This window comes from Rhopilema esculentum, chromosome 12, assembly GCF_057945365.1.
Source record: "Rhopilema esculentum isolate cy_ngs chromosome 12, ASM5794536v1, whole genome shotgun sequence".
Lineage (NCBI taxonomy): Eukaryota > Metazoa > Cnidaria > Scyphozoa > Rhizostomeae > Rhizostomatidae > Rhopilema > Rhopilema esculentum.
In genome coordinates this window covers 6,016,132-6,031,947 of record NC_142826.1, presented here as the reverse complement: position 1 = coordinate 6,031,947, position 15,816 = coordinate 6,016,132, and the positions used below count along the sequence as shown (strand labels likewise).

The window sequence follows — 15,816 nt, the reverse complement described above, 5'->3', positions numbered from 1 at the left end:
TTCCGTATCCTTATCTTGTGGCTCCTAAATCATCCAAAACTGACATATTTATTAATGTTACCACATTTTCAAATAGGTTTTTTAAAATCAACTTTTTGGCCCTGGTGGCTGCCCATTGAACCCCTTCCCTCTTATCCCATCCTACTCTGTCAGAAGCAAGTTTGTTTTGCTGTTGCATTCCAATTATCCTGTAATCATTTGGCTTAAGAACCCAAAAAATTAGACACACCTGAACAAATATTATAGCCCCGCCATAATTTTGTCAATACAACTTTCCCGCCAATTTCCTTTCCCTTAGACTAATTTTGTCTGGCAACCGCTCATCTAAAAAGACGGCGTCACAAGATAGTATCTTGCCAGACTTTAGTGAACAGGGTAATTGCTCGAAATCCACTTTAGGCCATAAACTTTCAAGGTAGTAATTCGTCCATCTGTTGTAGAGTTATTGTCTAGAATAATATGGGTAGCAGACCATGAGCGGAAAGTATTCTTCAACCGGAGTTCTGACCGCATATTCCTAAATCCAATCGGCCGTAAGTCCTCAGTGCTTTGTTATAAAGCAAGATTTTGTGCGATATTAAAGTTATCTAAACCATCCTTTAAAGAGCTAAGCTCATTCGCGTTTTTAAAAAGCTTTATCCTGTTATTTCCCTCCCCGGTTTTCGTTATATCACTCTTACCATTAACTAAGCCAGGTAACTTACTGGCGATATGAAATATCTCTTTAAACGTAGCTGTCATTTATCTGTCGTGGAAAGTTTGCAATCAGAAAAAAAACTTTAAAACTTTGATAAAGCGCAAATTCATGGGTAACTTCCCTTTATTTGAATTATTTTAATTCTGTTTCGCCTAACATGCTTAGTTTGCCCGCTGTATGTTAATTTATGCAAAACACCTTTCAATAGCAACAGTTGCATTTCTGCTGAATAGTCACTGTTATGTTAATCAAATTGAAAGGAATGAGCGTTACTTCGATGGTGTCGACCCATTCGTTGTCATTTCTGTCTTTGTATGCCACGACCAAAGAGTTGAATCACTAACTTTGAAATAATCCGCAAAGCATGCAGTTAGTAAGGTCAATCGTATTAGTGTCTTCAAAGGTTGACTGTGAGGAATAAAAGCTGTCTTTAGCCCTCCGTTGTCTTGCGCAGATTATTGATATGTCATTACCCCCCCCCCTCCCCCCTCCCCCCTCAAATACATAAGGCATAGAGCAGACAGCGTTCCATTCTAGTTTGATATTCTGGAAAACCGAACGTGAAACTTTTCGATTAATTTTTAGTGTTTTTAAGATCGATAAACATCATAAAGGAAGTTCATATTCTTTTTTCGGCATTTTATTCAGTTCTGCAAATTGCAGATCTTATGATCTCGGATATTTGAAGTGAGAGATTCACCGAATCAAACTTTGAAATCAGTCGGTTACCACGTTTCCAAGGCAGCTGTATAAACAAAAATGACCAATGTCATGTTTCTCTCGTATCTTTTCCAAACAATCGTGTCCGCATGAACTTATCAGATGAGAACAGCGACCGTGCGAATAGCAGCTGTTGGATTAAGCAACGCTTCAAATTTTTGAGTACAAACCCAACATTTTCAAAATACTTTGGCGTTTCACAGTTTTTGACTGTCCTCCGACTATTGATGGTACATCTGGTGCCTTTTGGCCTTGATCCATTAAAATGTGAAAATGCGAATCGTTATGTCTTGATTCTTCTGTTTCCATCCAAGGCTGCCTGCTGCAAGTTGCACGTTCTTAATAATTATTTAACAATTACTCATTTCAACAAATAACACGCTCTAATAGAGTTCCAAGACTAGATTGTCTCTTTCTCGGACAGATTTTCTTCCCCGAAAACGTACCCCCAGGACTTATATATAATTGCTTTCATCAAAAGGCGATGTACTGTTGGTATTTTTTATATGTATCTTGTTTTTGAATCTCTAAACTCTGTTGTAACTGTCTTTTCCCATTATTTTCGGTCTTTCAGCGCAAGGGTGGTTCTTAACTTTGTTTCTGTGTTCAGTCAAATTTCTTTTTTATGGAAGTGCTGTTTTTTGCATATTTTCTATCGTAAGGCATTTATTTATGATATGGGCAGAACTAAGACAGGAATGGAGAGATGAAGCTTGAAGAAAGGGTCTGTCTTAACCGAACTGGTCTTGTCGTATACCTTTTTTTTTATTCTTTGTTATTTTTTACAATGTTTTTATTTTTCCAAAGTCAATACGGGCATGGAGAGTACGGATAGGTACATGTTTTGCAGGGTGTCATATTGGTAGGAGAGCGTTCCCTCCAGTCAAAAATATTGTCAAAAAACTCTTCGACGTCTATGCTGCAATGTTAATCAGATTATTCTTTTCGGACTTTTCAGTTTCGCCCTATAGTTTCGCCCTATAGTTTCAGTTTCGCCACTTGCTTCTCGCACTGTAAAGCAAATTTTTTTTCCCAACCATATTTCTTTTTTAGTGGCATCAGTTTCCAGGCCCACAACTTATGTTTATGCCACATGAGAACAAACCTCGTAATTGCTGATCTTTTTGACTTTCAATAATTCAAGTATATTCCTTGTATGTTTACAGAACAAGGGCCAAACCCCCAAATTTGACGGTTATCATTTCCCCAAGGGTAGATTACTTCATGGAAATATCGTCCACTTTTGGCGAAAAGCCTATTGTTTTAATCAGAAAAACACCGAGAAACGTTTTTGTTCGGTTGTAGTGTTGTACATGTTTTACAAGAGGTAGTGACCCTTCGATTTTAGTATTCCCCTCTCATAATTTAATAGAATCTAGTGTGAATTTCCAACTCTTATTAATCATTAAAATAATCTTAATTGGTCTTTAGTACTTGCTTGTCGAAAATGCCTCACTGTTTTTGTGAAGTTAAAATATATTTGAAGTTTATAAGATTTCTGTTTATGTGTTTGAATTTGCTTGTTCCATTGATCGTTTGACGTTTCATTTCGTCATGGAGGATGTTAAAAGACGTTTTGTTTCTGCTGGGTTTTGCTCACTCGCCCTTTCCTATAGCTTTTGTAATGCCGTTCGTAAAAACTCTTTTTTTGCAATACATGTTTTGAGAACTTTTTCTTGATGACAGATTTGTAGCTCTGCTACAATCCTTGCCAGAAGTCCTTGGAACACTCTGCGGTCAATGAAAGATTTTGATGAAATAAAATTTTCCCGCTCGTAAGATACAGAATTATCCCCTCCCCCCAAAACAATGTCGGTTTAAAAGCCTATTTCTTACCCTAGCTGATAAAGTAACATTGGATGAACTTCAAGCTTCGAGACTGTTGTTATTCAACATTGTTTCAAAGGGGAGAGGGAAATGCCACTAAAATGAATTTTAGTGTAATATACCAAGACGCTGGGCAAGCCGAGGGGCGATTCAGATAAAACAATAGGATTTTCACAAATGGTGTCCGAGATTTTCTTAGAGTGATTTGCCCCTCGGGGCAAGCATTGTAGATGTATCTATCTTTTGCCTTGATTAAACATTGTTGCTTCTTTGTTTCGCAATAATCTTTATGACGGCAAATATTCCAGAAGCATGTAATAGGTGTCTCTGCTTTGAATCATCTTCTCATTGTTGTTGCCCCTAGTGACCAAGCGATAGAAGTTTTATTACCACGAAATGATATTTCAATATCTGTGATTATGAGTTGATAGTCGTTGATAAAAGGCTGCATTGCCTAATGCATTGCGTAATGGCATTTTCATTTTCCCCGGCCGCATTTCTTCATAAGGGCACGAATCATTTTTAATTTGGGTCCTCAAACAGGTCGTTTCAAGATTTTGTTAGTGCTTCATTGGTTCATCAGCATTTGGCTTACTTAGGAGAGATCATTCATTATTCTTTGGACACAATCGCAATCAGCTATTTTAAAAGTGAAGTTAAGGGGGGAGTTTGCCCCGATTATAATGCAATGCGCTGTTTCAAAGTAATGCAAGTAAAATAGATAAACAAATAAATAAAAAATTAACGAATGATGAAAGTGCATATGTTTCGCCTATCATTTCTAATTGATTTCTTTTTTCGCTAGGAATTTTTTTTACTTTTTAATCTTTAAGGGAGGCTAGGCGGCTTGGGATGGTCACAAATAACAGGGGGTACTGTCTGATGTCTGATGATATCAGACAGTACCCCCTGTCATTTCATCCTCTTGCTGTTGGAAGCAATGGTCAGAGACGTTCTCCTGCTGACAAGGGTTCTTTTGGAGAGCTAGACGTTTTCCGCTGCCTCGGGAAACTAAGTCCTTCCCTTAGTCTGATGAATGCCCTTCTTCCCCTTTCACTTTGCAAAGCTATTTAGGTACCTGGCAAGGAAATCCACAAAAATACCTAAAGGGATTACTGTTGTTTCTTTTGATTTTATTCGTAATCAATTAAGGCATTTAAAGATATCCAAGCCAACCCTTTATTTTAACAAAGAGGATTCGTTAAGTTTTGTTATACTTGTCGAAAGGCAATGGTCAAGTCTCCTTAAAAAGCGTTAATAATGATACTTCTTGTATGACGTCATCAGTATCCCTCTGTCCGTCGATAAACAAGGTGTAAGGGAGATGTGAAGTCTTGAGGAACAAACATCATTAATTTCTTTTTTTTATACCGGCCACACGTCAAAGTATGGTATGTGAATCAATGAAACTTTCGATCTTGTAATTTGAATAGTCTACATAGGAAAAATTAATGCAAATAAAGGCTGATTCGGTTACAGTGGGATGAATTTTTCCCTTTTGAGATCAATTTTTTAGATCAGATTGATCCTACTCAATAATATTAATCTTCTGTAGACGTCAACTGTATTTAAGAGATACTTGTTCATCTGTGTTGAATTTGCTTCATTTTTAATAGCAACTGATATCTTTTTGTGTTTTGTTCAGGTCATGATGAAGATGGAGATGTCAGTCCACGAGAAATCGAATGAAACAACCCCTGACCAAAGTCCTTGTTCTAGAAACAGTTTAGATCGCTTCAATTTGAGTCGTTCCGCTGGTTGTCACAAATTACACACGGCTTTAAACAGGGTAAAAGTCAACCTTAGTAGTAGCTGCTTTGCTACGCTGAGCGCAGAGAAAGGCCCCGCCGAAGGAGATGACTTAACAAACTTAAGTTGGCTTCAAGACAACAACTTACTCAAAAGCCTAACATCGACGCCAAAATCTAAGACAAGCGCGAGTTCAGATGACAAAGCAAATCATAGAATCACGTTAAAAGACTATGAAATGCTTATTGAAGAAGAGAACGGGTTATCGGTGAAGAAGTTAACCAAAGACAGTGGTTACGGTAAACCGCCATATTCTTTTTCGATGCTCATTTTCATGGCAATTGAGAGTGCGCCCAACAAGCGGCTACCAGTAAAGGACATTTATGCTTGGATTATGGACAATTTTCGATATTTCAGAAACGCACCTCTTGGCTGGAAAAACTCTGTTCGGCACAACTTGTCTCTTAACAAATGCTTCAAGAAGGTGGATCGAGACAAGAGCCAGGTAACCAAGTTTGTAAAAATCCTCTAACCAATCCCTGTTTGTTTTTCTCATACTGTTATTCAATCAGACATTCGACAACGGTGAGAAATTATTTTGAAATATACGACTTGGGTGAACCCTGTTCTTAACCATTTTTTTGTAAAAAAAGCAATATATTAGCAAAATTACATTCAAGCATAACAGGCTAAACAACATACTCAATGCTACAATCACAGTAAGCAACTTCTGTAAAATTTAGATATTATTGTCTGTTTTACTAAGAAAAAATTCCTAAAGACCAACTGCGATTACCGGAACGAAAAAAAGTTAGTTGAAGCATTAGCTATTTACTCATGTTTATCACCTTATCAAGCCTCGTTAACTTTAGGATAAATCTAAAATGAACAGTGTTGTCTTATGATTGCATCTGGGATGAAACTTTCGTCTTAAGTTTCAGTCTGACACTGGCTCTTAATGCAAGTTCCATTATGACTGGCCTCAGTTGCCTACAAACCTTACAGCGATTTCCACAAAATTTTGCATTATACATTGTATAACCCGTTTCACTGTCCTATACAACAGGGCGTTGGCAAAGGTTCGTTGTGGTGCATAGACCCAGAGTCAAGACCATCACTTCTTCAAGGCATGAGGAAAAATCAAGTACTTATGGCAAAGATTGATCCAAATGCACCCTCATCTTTTTTGACCACTCCACCACCATCCCCGGGAAATAAGTGAGTGCATTTCGATTTGTTACGATATATTGAGAACATTACTAAAATTCATGGTAGCATCAGACACTTTATTAATGACACTATCTCCCCTACGAAGCCCGCTGCGCGGGCAGCCAGTGGACTTAAGATAGGGTACTTAGATTAGCCTCGGAAAAGACAAGAGGTGTATAAACCTCGATTTGAAAAAAATGGGCTTCGCACAGGTCACTTGATTAAAAATTGCTTGCACTCTTGTGCGCAATAAATTCGCACTCCTATGACTATCGCTAGGAAGGGGGAGCCTCTACCCCCTTTCTATTCAAGGCGAACCCCTTGTATATTCTTAATCAAATGTTAAAACTTTCCAACAAGAAAATTCTGTTAGCCGTAGTATGTCCGTGGCTTTTGTTCAGACATTAGCTGAATACTTTTCATGCAACAAAACTTTTAAAAGTATGTCAGATCTTGAAAAAATGACTTTTTTAGATCTAGACTCCAAAGAATTAAAATTATTACGCAGTTCTTTTCATTTGAGGCCCAGGTATCATATCTTCATCACAATTAGCTTTTGAAACACTGCAGCAACAAAGCACTTAAAAAATTGAAAGATAGAAAACAGCCAAAGTTTCGTGCATCAGAAAGGATTCTTACTCCAACAACAAATTAACAAAATACAATTTATGGACAACAGCTAATCTTCATAGATTTAGTCATTTTCTCCACAGTCGTGATTTTTTCTTTGTTCGATTTAACGCCAGCATAAATGCCATAAATTGCGTTTGGAAGGTTCGAGAATCACGTCTGCGTCATAATTATTGCTTGAAACGCTCTTTGATCTAGATGAAAAACAAAAAATCATAAAGATGTTACTCCATGGTTAATCAAAGCACGTTTTAAGGAAATCGATTATCACAATGCTTTACAAAAATTTGAGAAAAAACGTTCGCCGCGAGAGTCTAGCCACCCTTTTAAGCGGTTGGTTTTTAGTGTAATCGATATAAGCGCAAAATCATTTGAAATTGTTCTTTTAAGCAGAGCAATACAGCCAATCCAATTCTTTTTAGCATAAAACTACGCCAGAGGTGACATCATAGTTTATTCTGTGGTTTCGAAAGCTGTCTTAACTTTTCCAATGACTTTCCAGAACATCTTTTAAAATTTATGGAAACCTATGCATACATAATTGTTTGTTGTGTTAACTAGAATGAAATATATATCCTGAATTCAGCCTTAGAAACATCCTATTCAAACGAGCCTGTTATTAGCTTCGCTTTGGTTATGATTCTAAGCACGTCTTATCTCTGTTTTCCCTAGTGATGGATACGGTAGCTTTGGGCAAGGTATGTATGCTTTCTTAGAAAAATTCACGGTTAGTAACAGACACAGTACAAGCTGTTTTATTCCCTAGTAACTCAGGTTACGTTTGAAGCATTCCTCATTTAGTAGGACATGCCACAATAAGCAAATATGGCGTCCTTCTTTGAGTTTCAGTACGAGGCTATTGTTACTGTTTGCTGTTTGTCATACCCTACATTTCAGGCCAGACAACGTCAAAATTTTGCAACAAATTATTGTTGAATCCCATTATGTAGGACCTTCAAGGGGATATGAAAATAACCTGACCTGGCGAATGTCCGACTTATTCGGGGTACGATTTTTAACTTGAACAAGGTAGGGAAACTCCATGGGAATGGGAAATCAGTCCAGCTTAGTTAAAGTCTGAGTCATTTGGGATACGATTTAACGGGATTCGACTCTATTTGGTATCACAGTACTTTAGCATAATGTGTAAAAGGGCATGGGGTTAGTTGTTGGACAATAGATGCATGCTTTCAATTATGTCTTTAAGGGGTTTGTCCCAACACTTATGTCCAACTCGTCATTGGTATTGCATTTCCTTTTTTTCACTAGATGTATTTCTTTACCGACCGTTAATCTCTATATAGAATTTCATTTTTTCTATATTATAGATTCATTTTATGGCAGAGGCACGTCTCCTGATTTTGGTGAGTTTTTTCTCTGGAATCAATTCTCCTCTCACATGAACCACAACAGCTGTCAATTTAATCTTGCTTGTACCTTGCAATGGTTTAAAACTTGCTTTCTTCACACCTTCAGCTGTCTCGGGGGTCAGAGTATTGCTATCATCAGGCATTAAATTTCAGTTGCAGCTCATCAGAATTGGTAGTATCGACTTATACCAGGCCGGATACGGGCATCTTTTGAAATTATGAGAATTTGGGTTCAAGGCAGCGTGTCCGTATAGATTACAGCTGCATGCATGAACGTTAAGTCTGCTGATTATATGCCGACATGAATTCAGCTGTTCTATAATTTGATTGGACAAGTTATTTGTTCGTAATTGGTTTACACCTAGTTACTTGTATGTGATTGGTTTAAACCTACAGTCATTGCCAAAATTTCTTGGAACACCTAGAAATTTTTTCTGCAAAAAATTACTACTTCCTACCCCTTCCTACTAGGACAATGTTGATAGTTAACACAAATATCATAAAAGAAACGCCAAAGAAATTACTTCCTAAGTCCCTTACCTATTTTATAGTTGACCAAAATTGTTCCGCGGGGGAGAGAGATATGGTTGATTTTGACCTTGCAAACTGACGTCAGTATTCCAAGACTTTTGGCAGTCATTGTAGTTCCTCGTGCAAAATTAATTTAGACCACAAGGTATGCTTATGGTATAATTTCAATAAAGGAACTAAGGCAACTTTGTATGCTTTTATCAACAGTGATGTTGGTTCTTGCAATTGTTCTCTATCTTGACCTTCTTATTTTTGCTTTAGACGATAAAGAATTCGATGCGGCAGCAGCCATGTGCACAATGAGCACTCCACGCGAGCTCCGTGCAATCGAACGTAAGTTTTTTGTCATATTGCATTGTCGCATTTTTGCCTTAAACCATTATTGTATCAAAACTTATGTAGACCATGCAAGCTCGTATCTATTTTCATTTAAATTATAGCGTATTAAAGTAATGATTTAAAACAGCAGTCTGCAACGCGATCAGAATTTGAACTACTATGATATACAATCGAAAGTAGAATGAGAATAGAAATACGTAGAAATAGGTTCGCACTAAGATAAGATCCGGAAAAACAGGTCCGCTGATCGGATTTAAACATTTTCTAAATCCAGGTGTCTCAAATTTCAAAAGATTTTGTATTTTCAGGCAGTCTCAGATTTCCAAAAGATCTTCTAAGAGATTTCGATTAATCAAAAATTTATCTGCATGATTGGCAGAGTTTCTAGAATAGGGGATTGTTGTTGCGAATTATGTCTTTAACCTCTCAGAAAAATGTCACGTTTGTTTCTGGTAAATAGTCCGTATGTATTTTTGTCCATATACTGAGCAATGTCCTCCTTGCCACTGATTTAATTTTCCAATTCCCTTTTTTATCAACGGTTTCATGCGCTTTGGCCTGGCCACTATGAAAAGCTTTTTACTTTTTATGGTTTCTTCATTGTATAATTGCATTTGGTAATGCCATATTTAGGATTTAGTCTGCTAGGAATATAATAAAAATGTTTTCTTCTTAGATTGAACATAAACAAATACACACGATAACTCTTGAGCGTGTTCTTTTTTAATGCATGTATTAGGTGTATTTCATTATTGAAATTACTGAGATATTTTTAGAAACACATAAACAATTATATCTTTAAATTTCCTAAATTGCTTATCTTAGAATTATGATAAAAAATGATAGATGGCACATTTATGCATCGTTTGTGGTTGCAACGGTAATTGGTTGCACCGCCTACGCTTCTCATTTGCAATTATATTCTGATCAAAACTGCATTAAATTTTCGATCATTCACGTTAGTAGAAGTACGTAATTTTTTATCATAACTCTTTAAAAAACCTAACAGCAAACTATTGTTGTTGAACCACGGTTATAGGAAGGGATTATATAAGCCGGCCTTGAACTGAATATTTTCGCAATCAGAGTATTGAATTTCGAGCAATTTTTGTAAAATAATCACACTTGATATTATATACTTGTATGATATGTTAGGAAAACTTTGCCCATACTTCAAAACTTGTCTGGGCCTCTTCCCTGTTACCTGTTTTGAAAGGTTAATAACAGATCCTAGTAGAAATGATAAACAGCTCCCCCGCCCATCAAAGCACTGAAGTGCCTTGTAAAAAGTTACCCTTGGTATGTATCAAATTGGCTGCTATTGAGGCGCTTGAAGTCATGTTGATCAGCATTTTTAAGAGACAACGAGCGGGGCAGGGGCCTCTGAAACTTTGCCTCTGTCGTATACATATAACGTATAGAGACGTCAAGTGCCCAACAGAGATTTCACGAATTCTTCACAAAGTGCTAGATCAAGCAATGATTAGCCGTGCCCTTCAAAGAGCATCATTAGGACAATTGTAACAGCTTCACCAAATCAGTTCACTTTTATCTTTTTCTCTTTATTTAATCCACTGGCCTTACTCTTTAACATTTTTATTTTTGGTTTTTCTTTAGACGAGAGACTCAGAAGCCAAACAAGCACTCCGACTGAAAATATACATTCGAACCCGGCCTTATTGAACAGATGGAGAAAATACATAGAGCCGTTATCGGACAGTGATAGTAGCACAGGATCTCAAGAAGAAACTCCCGTTCGACGACACAAGATAAGGTGGGTGGCAAAGAAGCGGAATATGACTTTTCAGACGGATTTATAAGATAGGGTCACTTCTGTGGATTTTTACTGTATTCTTCAATTCTTTCAATTATTGAAATGCTAACAAAGACTCTGGTCTATCAAAAAAGACAATTATTTTTTTTCACAGTCGTTACTTTTCGATGTATAGAAAAAATTATCTTCCTATCTTCATGCTTTCCAAAAGCCATAATATTCATGCTCGCATGGGTGAGCAAAGAATGAGTAGGTTTCTTCTGGCCTTCAACCCGGAGCTCCTACTCCTTCAGTTGTTTTCTAGGCAATATAATATACTCAGAGTTCCATTGTGAGCTTACAGTCACATTAATAAGACAAACTGCACGCTTCTTTTGTTATCATTAGGGTTAAGTAATATTTCCCCAACCATAATATGGATTTTCAAGTATTTGAGAAAAGAGTTCCTTGGTCAGATGGTAATCCACGTTGAAGATCTATCAAGGAATTCTTGATCGATTAATTTCAACTTTTTGAAGCTTCTTGTTTTATTCCTGCCAGGCAACTTTCGTATTGATGACGAAATCGCGTCTGCGCATTCCTTACTTCTTGGTAAATTTTGCCTCTCATAATTACCAGATTTTCCATTTGTATTTCAGGTCTGCTGGAGAATCAGGGTCAACTTACACAATAGCCAATTTATTGACGGATGTAAGTCTGCACTCCTCACAGAAGCTGAAAAGGAGTGCAAATGGACTAAGTGTTGACCAAACTTTTGAAACAGAAACAGACATTGATGACCACTATGATTTTGGTAATGATTCAGATTATGATTATGATGATGATGTTAGTGACGAAGAGATTGATAATAATATGAAGAAACTGGTGGAAAGAGACACGTTGGGTGATAGTGGATACGTTGAAGGAAGGCAGGCTGTTATGTCTGATCATTCGTATTCGAGGACGCCAAAGAGAGCGAAACAAGCCCGCAGCGACGGTAAGCTGGGTGTCTCAATGGAAGTACAGGCCCTCTTGAGTTTAGCAAATGAGGCTACAAGACAGCTAGAGGTAATACATGGACAGAAAAGTGAATAGAATGTAGCATCAGAATAAAAGGTGTGTTTAGATCGTTTTGTACCGTGAGCTGCATTACTGGGTATGGAGATAGAAATGGTTCCTGTCCACCGTTTAGAAAAACGTTACGTATCCTATTTCAAAAGAGGACTTTTTACATTACTTCCAAATATTGAGAGATATTTCTAATCAGTATTCAGCGACTTTTCAATTTAGATTCAAATTTCCCATTTTTTTTTCGTTCTGATACCGGTAAGCTTCTGTGAAACCGTGCGATGGCAGCACTAATTATCTCCTTCCCCAGCAATGCAGTGAATGCAACGAGCTTTGGATTTGATACTGCGCGCGTGCCACTTATAGACTTTTGAGTTCTTTTATACATTCACGTTAACTCTTTCTCGGTGCTTCCCTGAAAATGCCTCTAGATCGATTTATGACGTCACGCTTAACAGGGAGCCGAGGCTTAGCAATACAGCAATCAATATCACACAGCTGTTAAACTGTCTGTTAAATCCCTGTTAAAAGACGACTGTATGCAAAATGTTAAATGAGTTACTGATATTCCCACTGAATTTTCAGTAGATCTCCCACTGAATACCAGCTCATTTTATTCCGTGTATTTTCCGTGGAACCTTTTTAGCTCTCATAGTTTCCCAGTCCGTAGATCGTCTTATGTTATGTTTTTTAACAGTCTTATATTTTTAAAGTTTTTGTATGGAAAAACTATGTAACACATAACATTTACGCTATATCAACTGAAAACCCCTTTTATTGAAATATCTTATTACAATGGATATTTTGGGTTAGCATGGTTTAGGTAAAACGAACTTGAAAAAAAAGGCAGGAATATTCTAAACCCATGTTTGGAAAATAATTTCGAAACCTATAGGGCTATCTTCTAAAAAATGGATCAATCTTTATTACACGTGAGATTTCTTTTCTTGTTTTTGTTTTCATGCCTCGTTTGGACTTTAATGCCACCGAAAGGTCTACTCAAAGCTGAATATTATGAAGCTCATGTGTGCTCTTGATGTTTGTGTACCTCCAAACCACATTTTATCTCAAACTCAAGACTTTAAATTGTCATGTATCTTTCAAGGCTCTACTTCTGTTTCTAGCTCGTTGATATTTGTTGACTGGTCTTTGATTTTGATAATCTTACGTTTTTACGTGTGAACTATCGTTATGTTTTTATTAGCCTCCAATGGTAGGTGAACAATTTTCCGATGTTCTACACCTGACGGTTGCCCAAAGACCTAGGTTCAGTCTCTCGATACTGTCCCTAGTTTTTTGAAAAACTAATTATGCATCCCAGAGCGTTTTTCGCAAACTGATTTTACAGTTTCATCTTTTTCCTTATCAAAGGCTTTCGTATTTTTTAGATTTTTAGAGGTTCTTAGTAAGACGTTTTATTTTTTTAATTCTGAATCGTTGCTCAAATACTTTGCAGGGAAACAGAGGCATCCTGTTAGTAAGCATGAATTTTCTTTAAGGGAAATGCCTGCTTGAACAGATGTTTTAAGCCTTTCTTACTCACATTTTCCTGTAGATTCTTACATCCGGTGCAGAACCCCTCCTGATTAATGTCTGTTTATTCCAAACACCCCAAGTTAGACCAAGTTTAAAGGAGACTTTTTCGTATCGACAAAGGTCTCTAAATTTTGCTCTTTTAAATGTTGCTTTTATGGGGTCGACATCGCTACATCTGCTTAAGATTTTGTTTACCACCATGTCATACCCATTTTTATAATATCATCTTGTGTTCTAGTTCTACCTCGATCCCGTGACTTGGTATCTCTTATTACAAAAATCTGAATATTCCAAGTGAATTTTAAAACACCAACTTTCCACTATCAGTATGGTAGAGACATGAATATTGCCGAGCAATTTATTTTTCCTGTCATACTTAAATTACGTATAGTAAACGCCAGCCTCTTCTTATGATCCCCTGCTGCACAGAATTGCAAAGTTTAATAAAACGAAATACATAGAAACCGAAAGAATATTTTATTGGCTATCCAAAGCTTTGAAAATCAATAAAATACCATGCAACGTTATTGCACTGCATGTGCAATATCTTGCAGAATCCCTGCAACAACCTTGCAACAACCTTGCAACAATCAGCGTTTTATTGGGTGGAGATTTGTGTTATTTGATCCGTTAGTTCTCTATGGTCTTTCTTTTTTATCATGTATCAACGTGTATGCTAATCCTCTTCGTATTGAATAAAAGCTAGACAAGAATTGAAATAGAATAAAGAATTTATTTATGTAAAATCGTAACATTTAGAGCATCTTATTGAAATGTGTATATTTAAAAATTTGCTGTTATCTTTTTGTGGGATTCTCCTTGTTCATTGTAGCAACCATATTTTTGATGTCTTGTTGTAATGCAGACCATAGTAAAGGAATTATATCCAAATGAATACCTCTGGCATTTTTAGCAATATCATCTATGACCACAGTTACAAAGCTGTGAAAATAAAACTTGGATTGAAATAAAACCAAATTGATCAAAGGATCCCCACCGCCCGGCGGTGAAGACGCTTACCACCCCAAACAGCTCGGCCGATTTTCAAAATTATTGTTTCCAAATGATCCTCGATCATCCAACTTGTGTTGATTGGATTTCTTTTTTCCTTTTTGCTTCCGTTTCTTCGATATTTACGGTTTTTCTCCCGGGTTCGTTCGAAAATCATCTCGATCAGTAGTGCTCTCCGTGCTCTTTGTCCCGCCGTTTCTAGGTTCTTTCTCTCTCTTTCTCTCTCTTTCTCTCTCTTTCTCTCTCTTTCTCTCTCTTTCTCTCTCTTTCTCTTTCTCTCTCTTTCTCTCTCTTTCTCTCTCTTTCTCTCTCTTTCTCTCTCTTTCTCTCTCTTTCTCTCTCTTTCTCTCTCTTTCTCTCTCTTTCTCGCTTTCTTTCTCTTGCTCTCTACAAAAGACTTCTTCCTCCTGCAACCGTTCAAATTTAACCGAGGCTTTTCAAATGCGTTTCGCTTTCGACAAAGGGCCCACTGTGTACCGATAATTTGGATTTGGGTGATTTGGATTTGGAGAATGGATCTACGTCACTGATCTATAAAAAAGACTGGATCGAGCTTCTAATGCGACCAGAGTGTCGCCATCTGAGAAGAGGGCCCCAGAACAGCCCATGCGAGAAGACGGTCTTCTCTGTCACCCCTTGCAATGTTTTCAGCTGCTTTGGCCTTGTTCTTTTTCAGCAATCATACACATAGCATTGCAGCTCTCGCGTACCCATATCGTTGAAGTATTGGTTTTGAGAAATGGCTTCTCGCTATTGTTTGGGGCCCTCTTCCTTTTGAAATTGAACGGGCTTCAAACTTTGGTGTTTCAAGACAATAGGAAGCTCGATCCAGTCTTCAGTGATCTACGTGCACTGCTGCTCAGTGGCGGGTTAAGGGGGGGGGGCAACTAGGGGTAGTTGCCCCTCCCTTAACGAGTTGAAGCAAGTCTGGTGCCCCTTTTTTGGAAATTGTGCGCCCCTTTTGAAGAATGAGAATCAGGTGAAAAAGTTCCTGGAACCGACGAGTTAATTTGCTTCAAGGATTAGTTACCTCAAAGTTATGTTGTTTATTTCGAAAATGGATCTGAAATTGTTGTATACAGCATACTCTTGTAATCAATTTTGAAAATTTGTCAGCACCCCCACTACCAACTGCCCCTCCTTCAAGTTTGCTCTGGATCCGCCCCTGCTGCTGCTTGGCATTCCTTTTCGTCTAAATCTTATTTTCCTGGCTCCATCTTGACTCTGAGCCCTATGTAAATTGCCCCCTTTTTAGGGGGCTCTACAAACCACAATCCGCTTCTCATTTTTCTTTTTAATTATCTCAGTTTCTCTACATGTTTTTGTGAGTACCCAAAAAATGATGAATACATATGTTCGTATAAAAATTTTAGCCG

General features: G+C 37.4%; 1 protein-coding gene across 2 annotated transcripts in view; it reads left to right on the top strand.

Moving 5' to 3' along the window:
- LOC135681804 (spermatogenesis-associated protein 17) overlaps positions 1-14,219 on the top strand; it is an 89,891-nt gene extending 75,672 nt beyond the window's left edge. For both annotated transcript variants that reach the window (XM_089111893.1, XM_089111892.1), the window contains exons 3-9: positions 4,890-5,498; positions 6,060-6,211; positions 7,505-7,530; positions 8,161-8,196; positions 8,995-9,066; positions 10,690-10,846; positions 11,485-14,219. In XM_089111893.1, the coding sequence (XP_088968019.1) occupies positions 4,893-5,498; positions 6,060-6,211; positions 7,505-7,530; positions 8,161-8,196; positions 8,995-9,066; positions 10,690-10,846; positions 11,485-11,920 (1,485 nt within the window). In that variant the 5' untranslated portion in view covers positions 4,890-4,892 and the 3' untranslated portion in view covers positions 11,921-14,219. The remainder of the gene's footprint in view (positions 1-4,889; positions 5,499-6,059; positions 6,212-7,504; positions 7,531-8,160; positions 8,197-8,994; positions 9,067-10,689; positions 10,847-11,484) is intronic.
- The last annotated feature ends 1,597 nt before the right edge of the window (positions 14,220-15,816 follow it).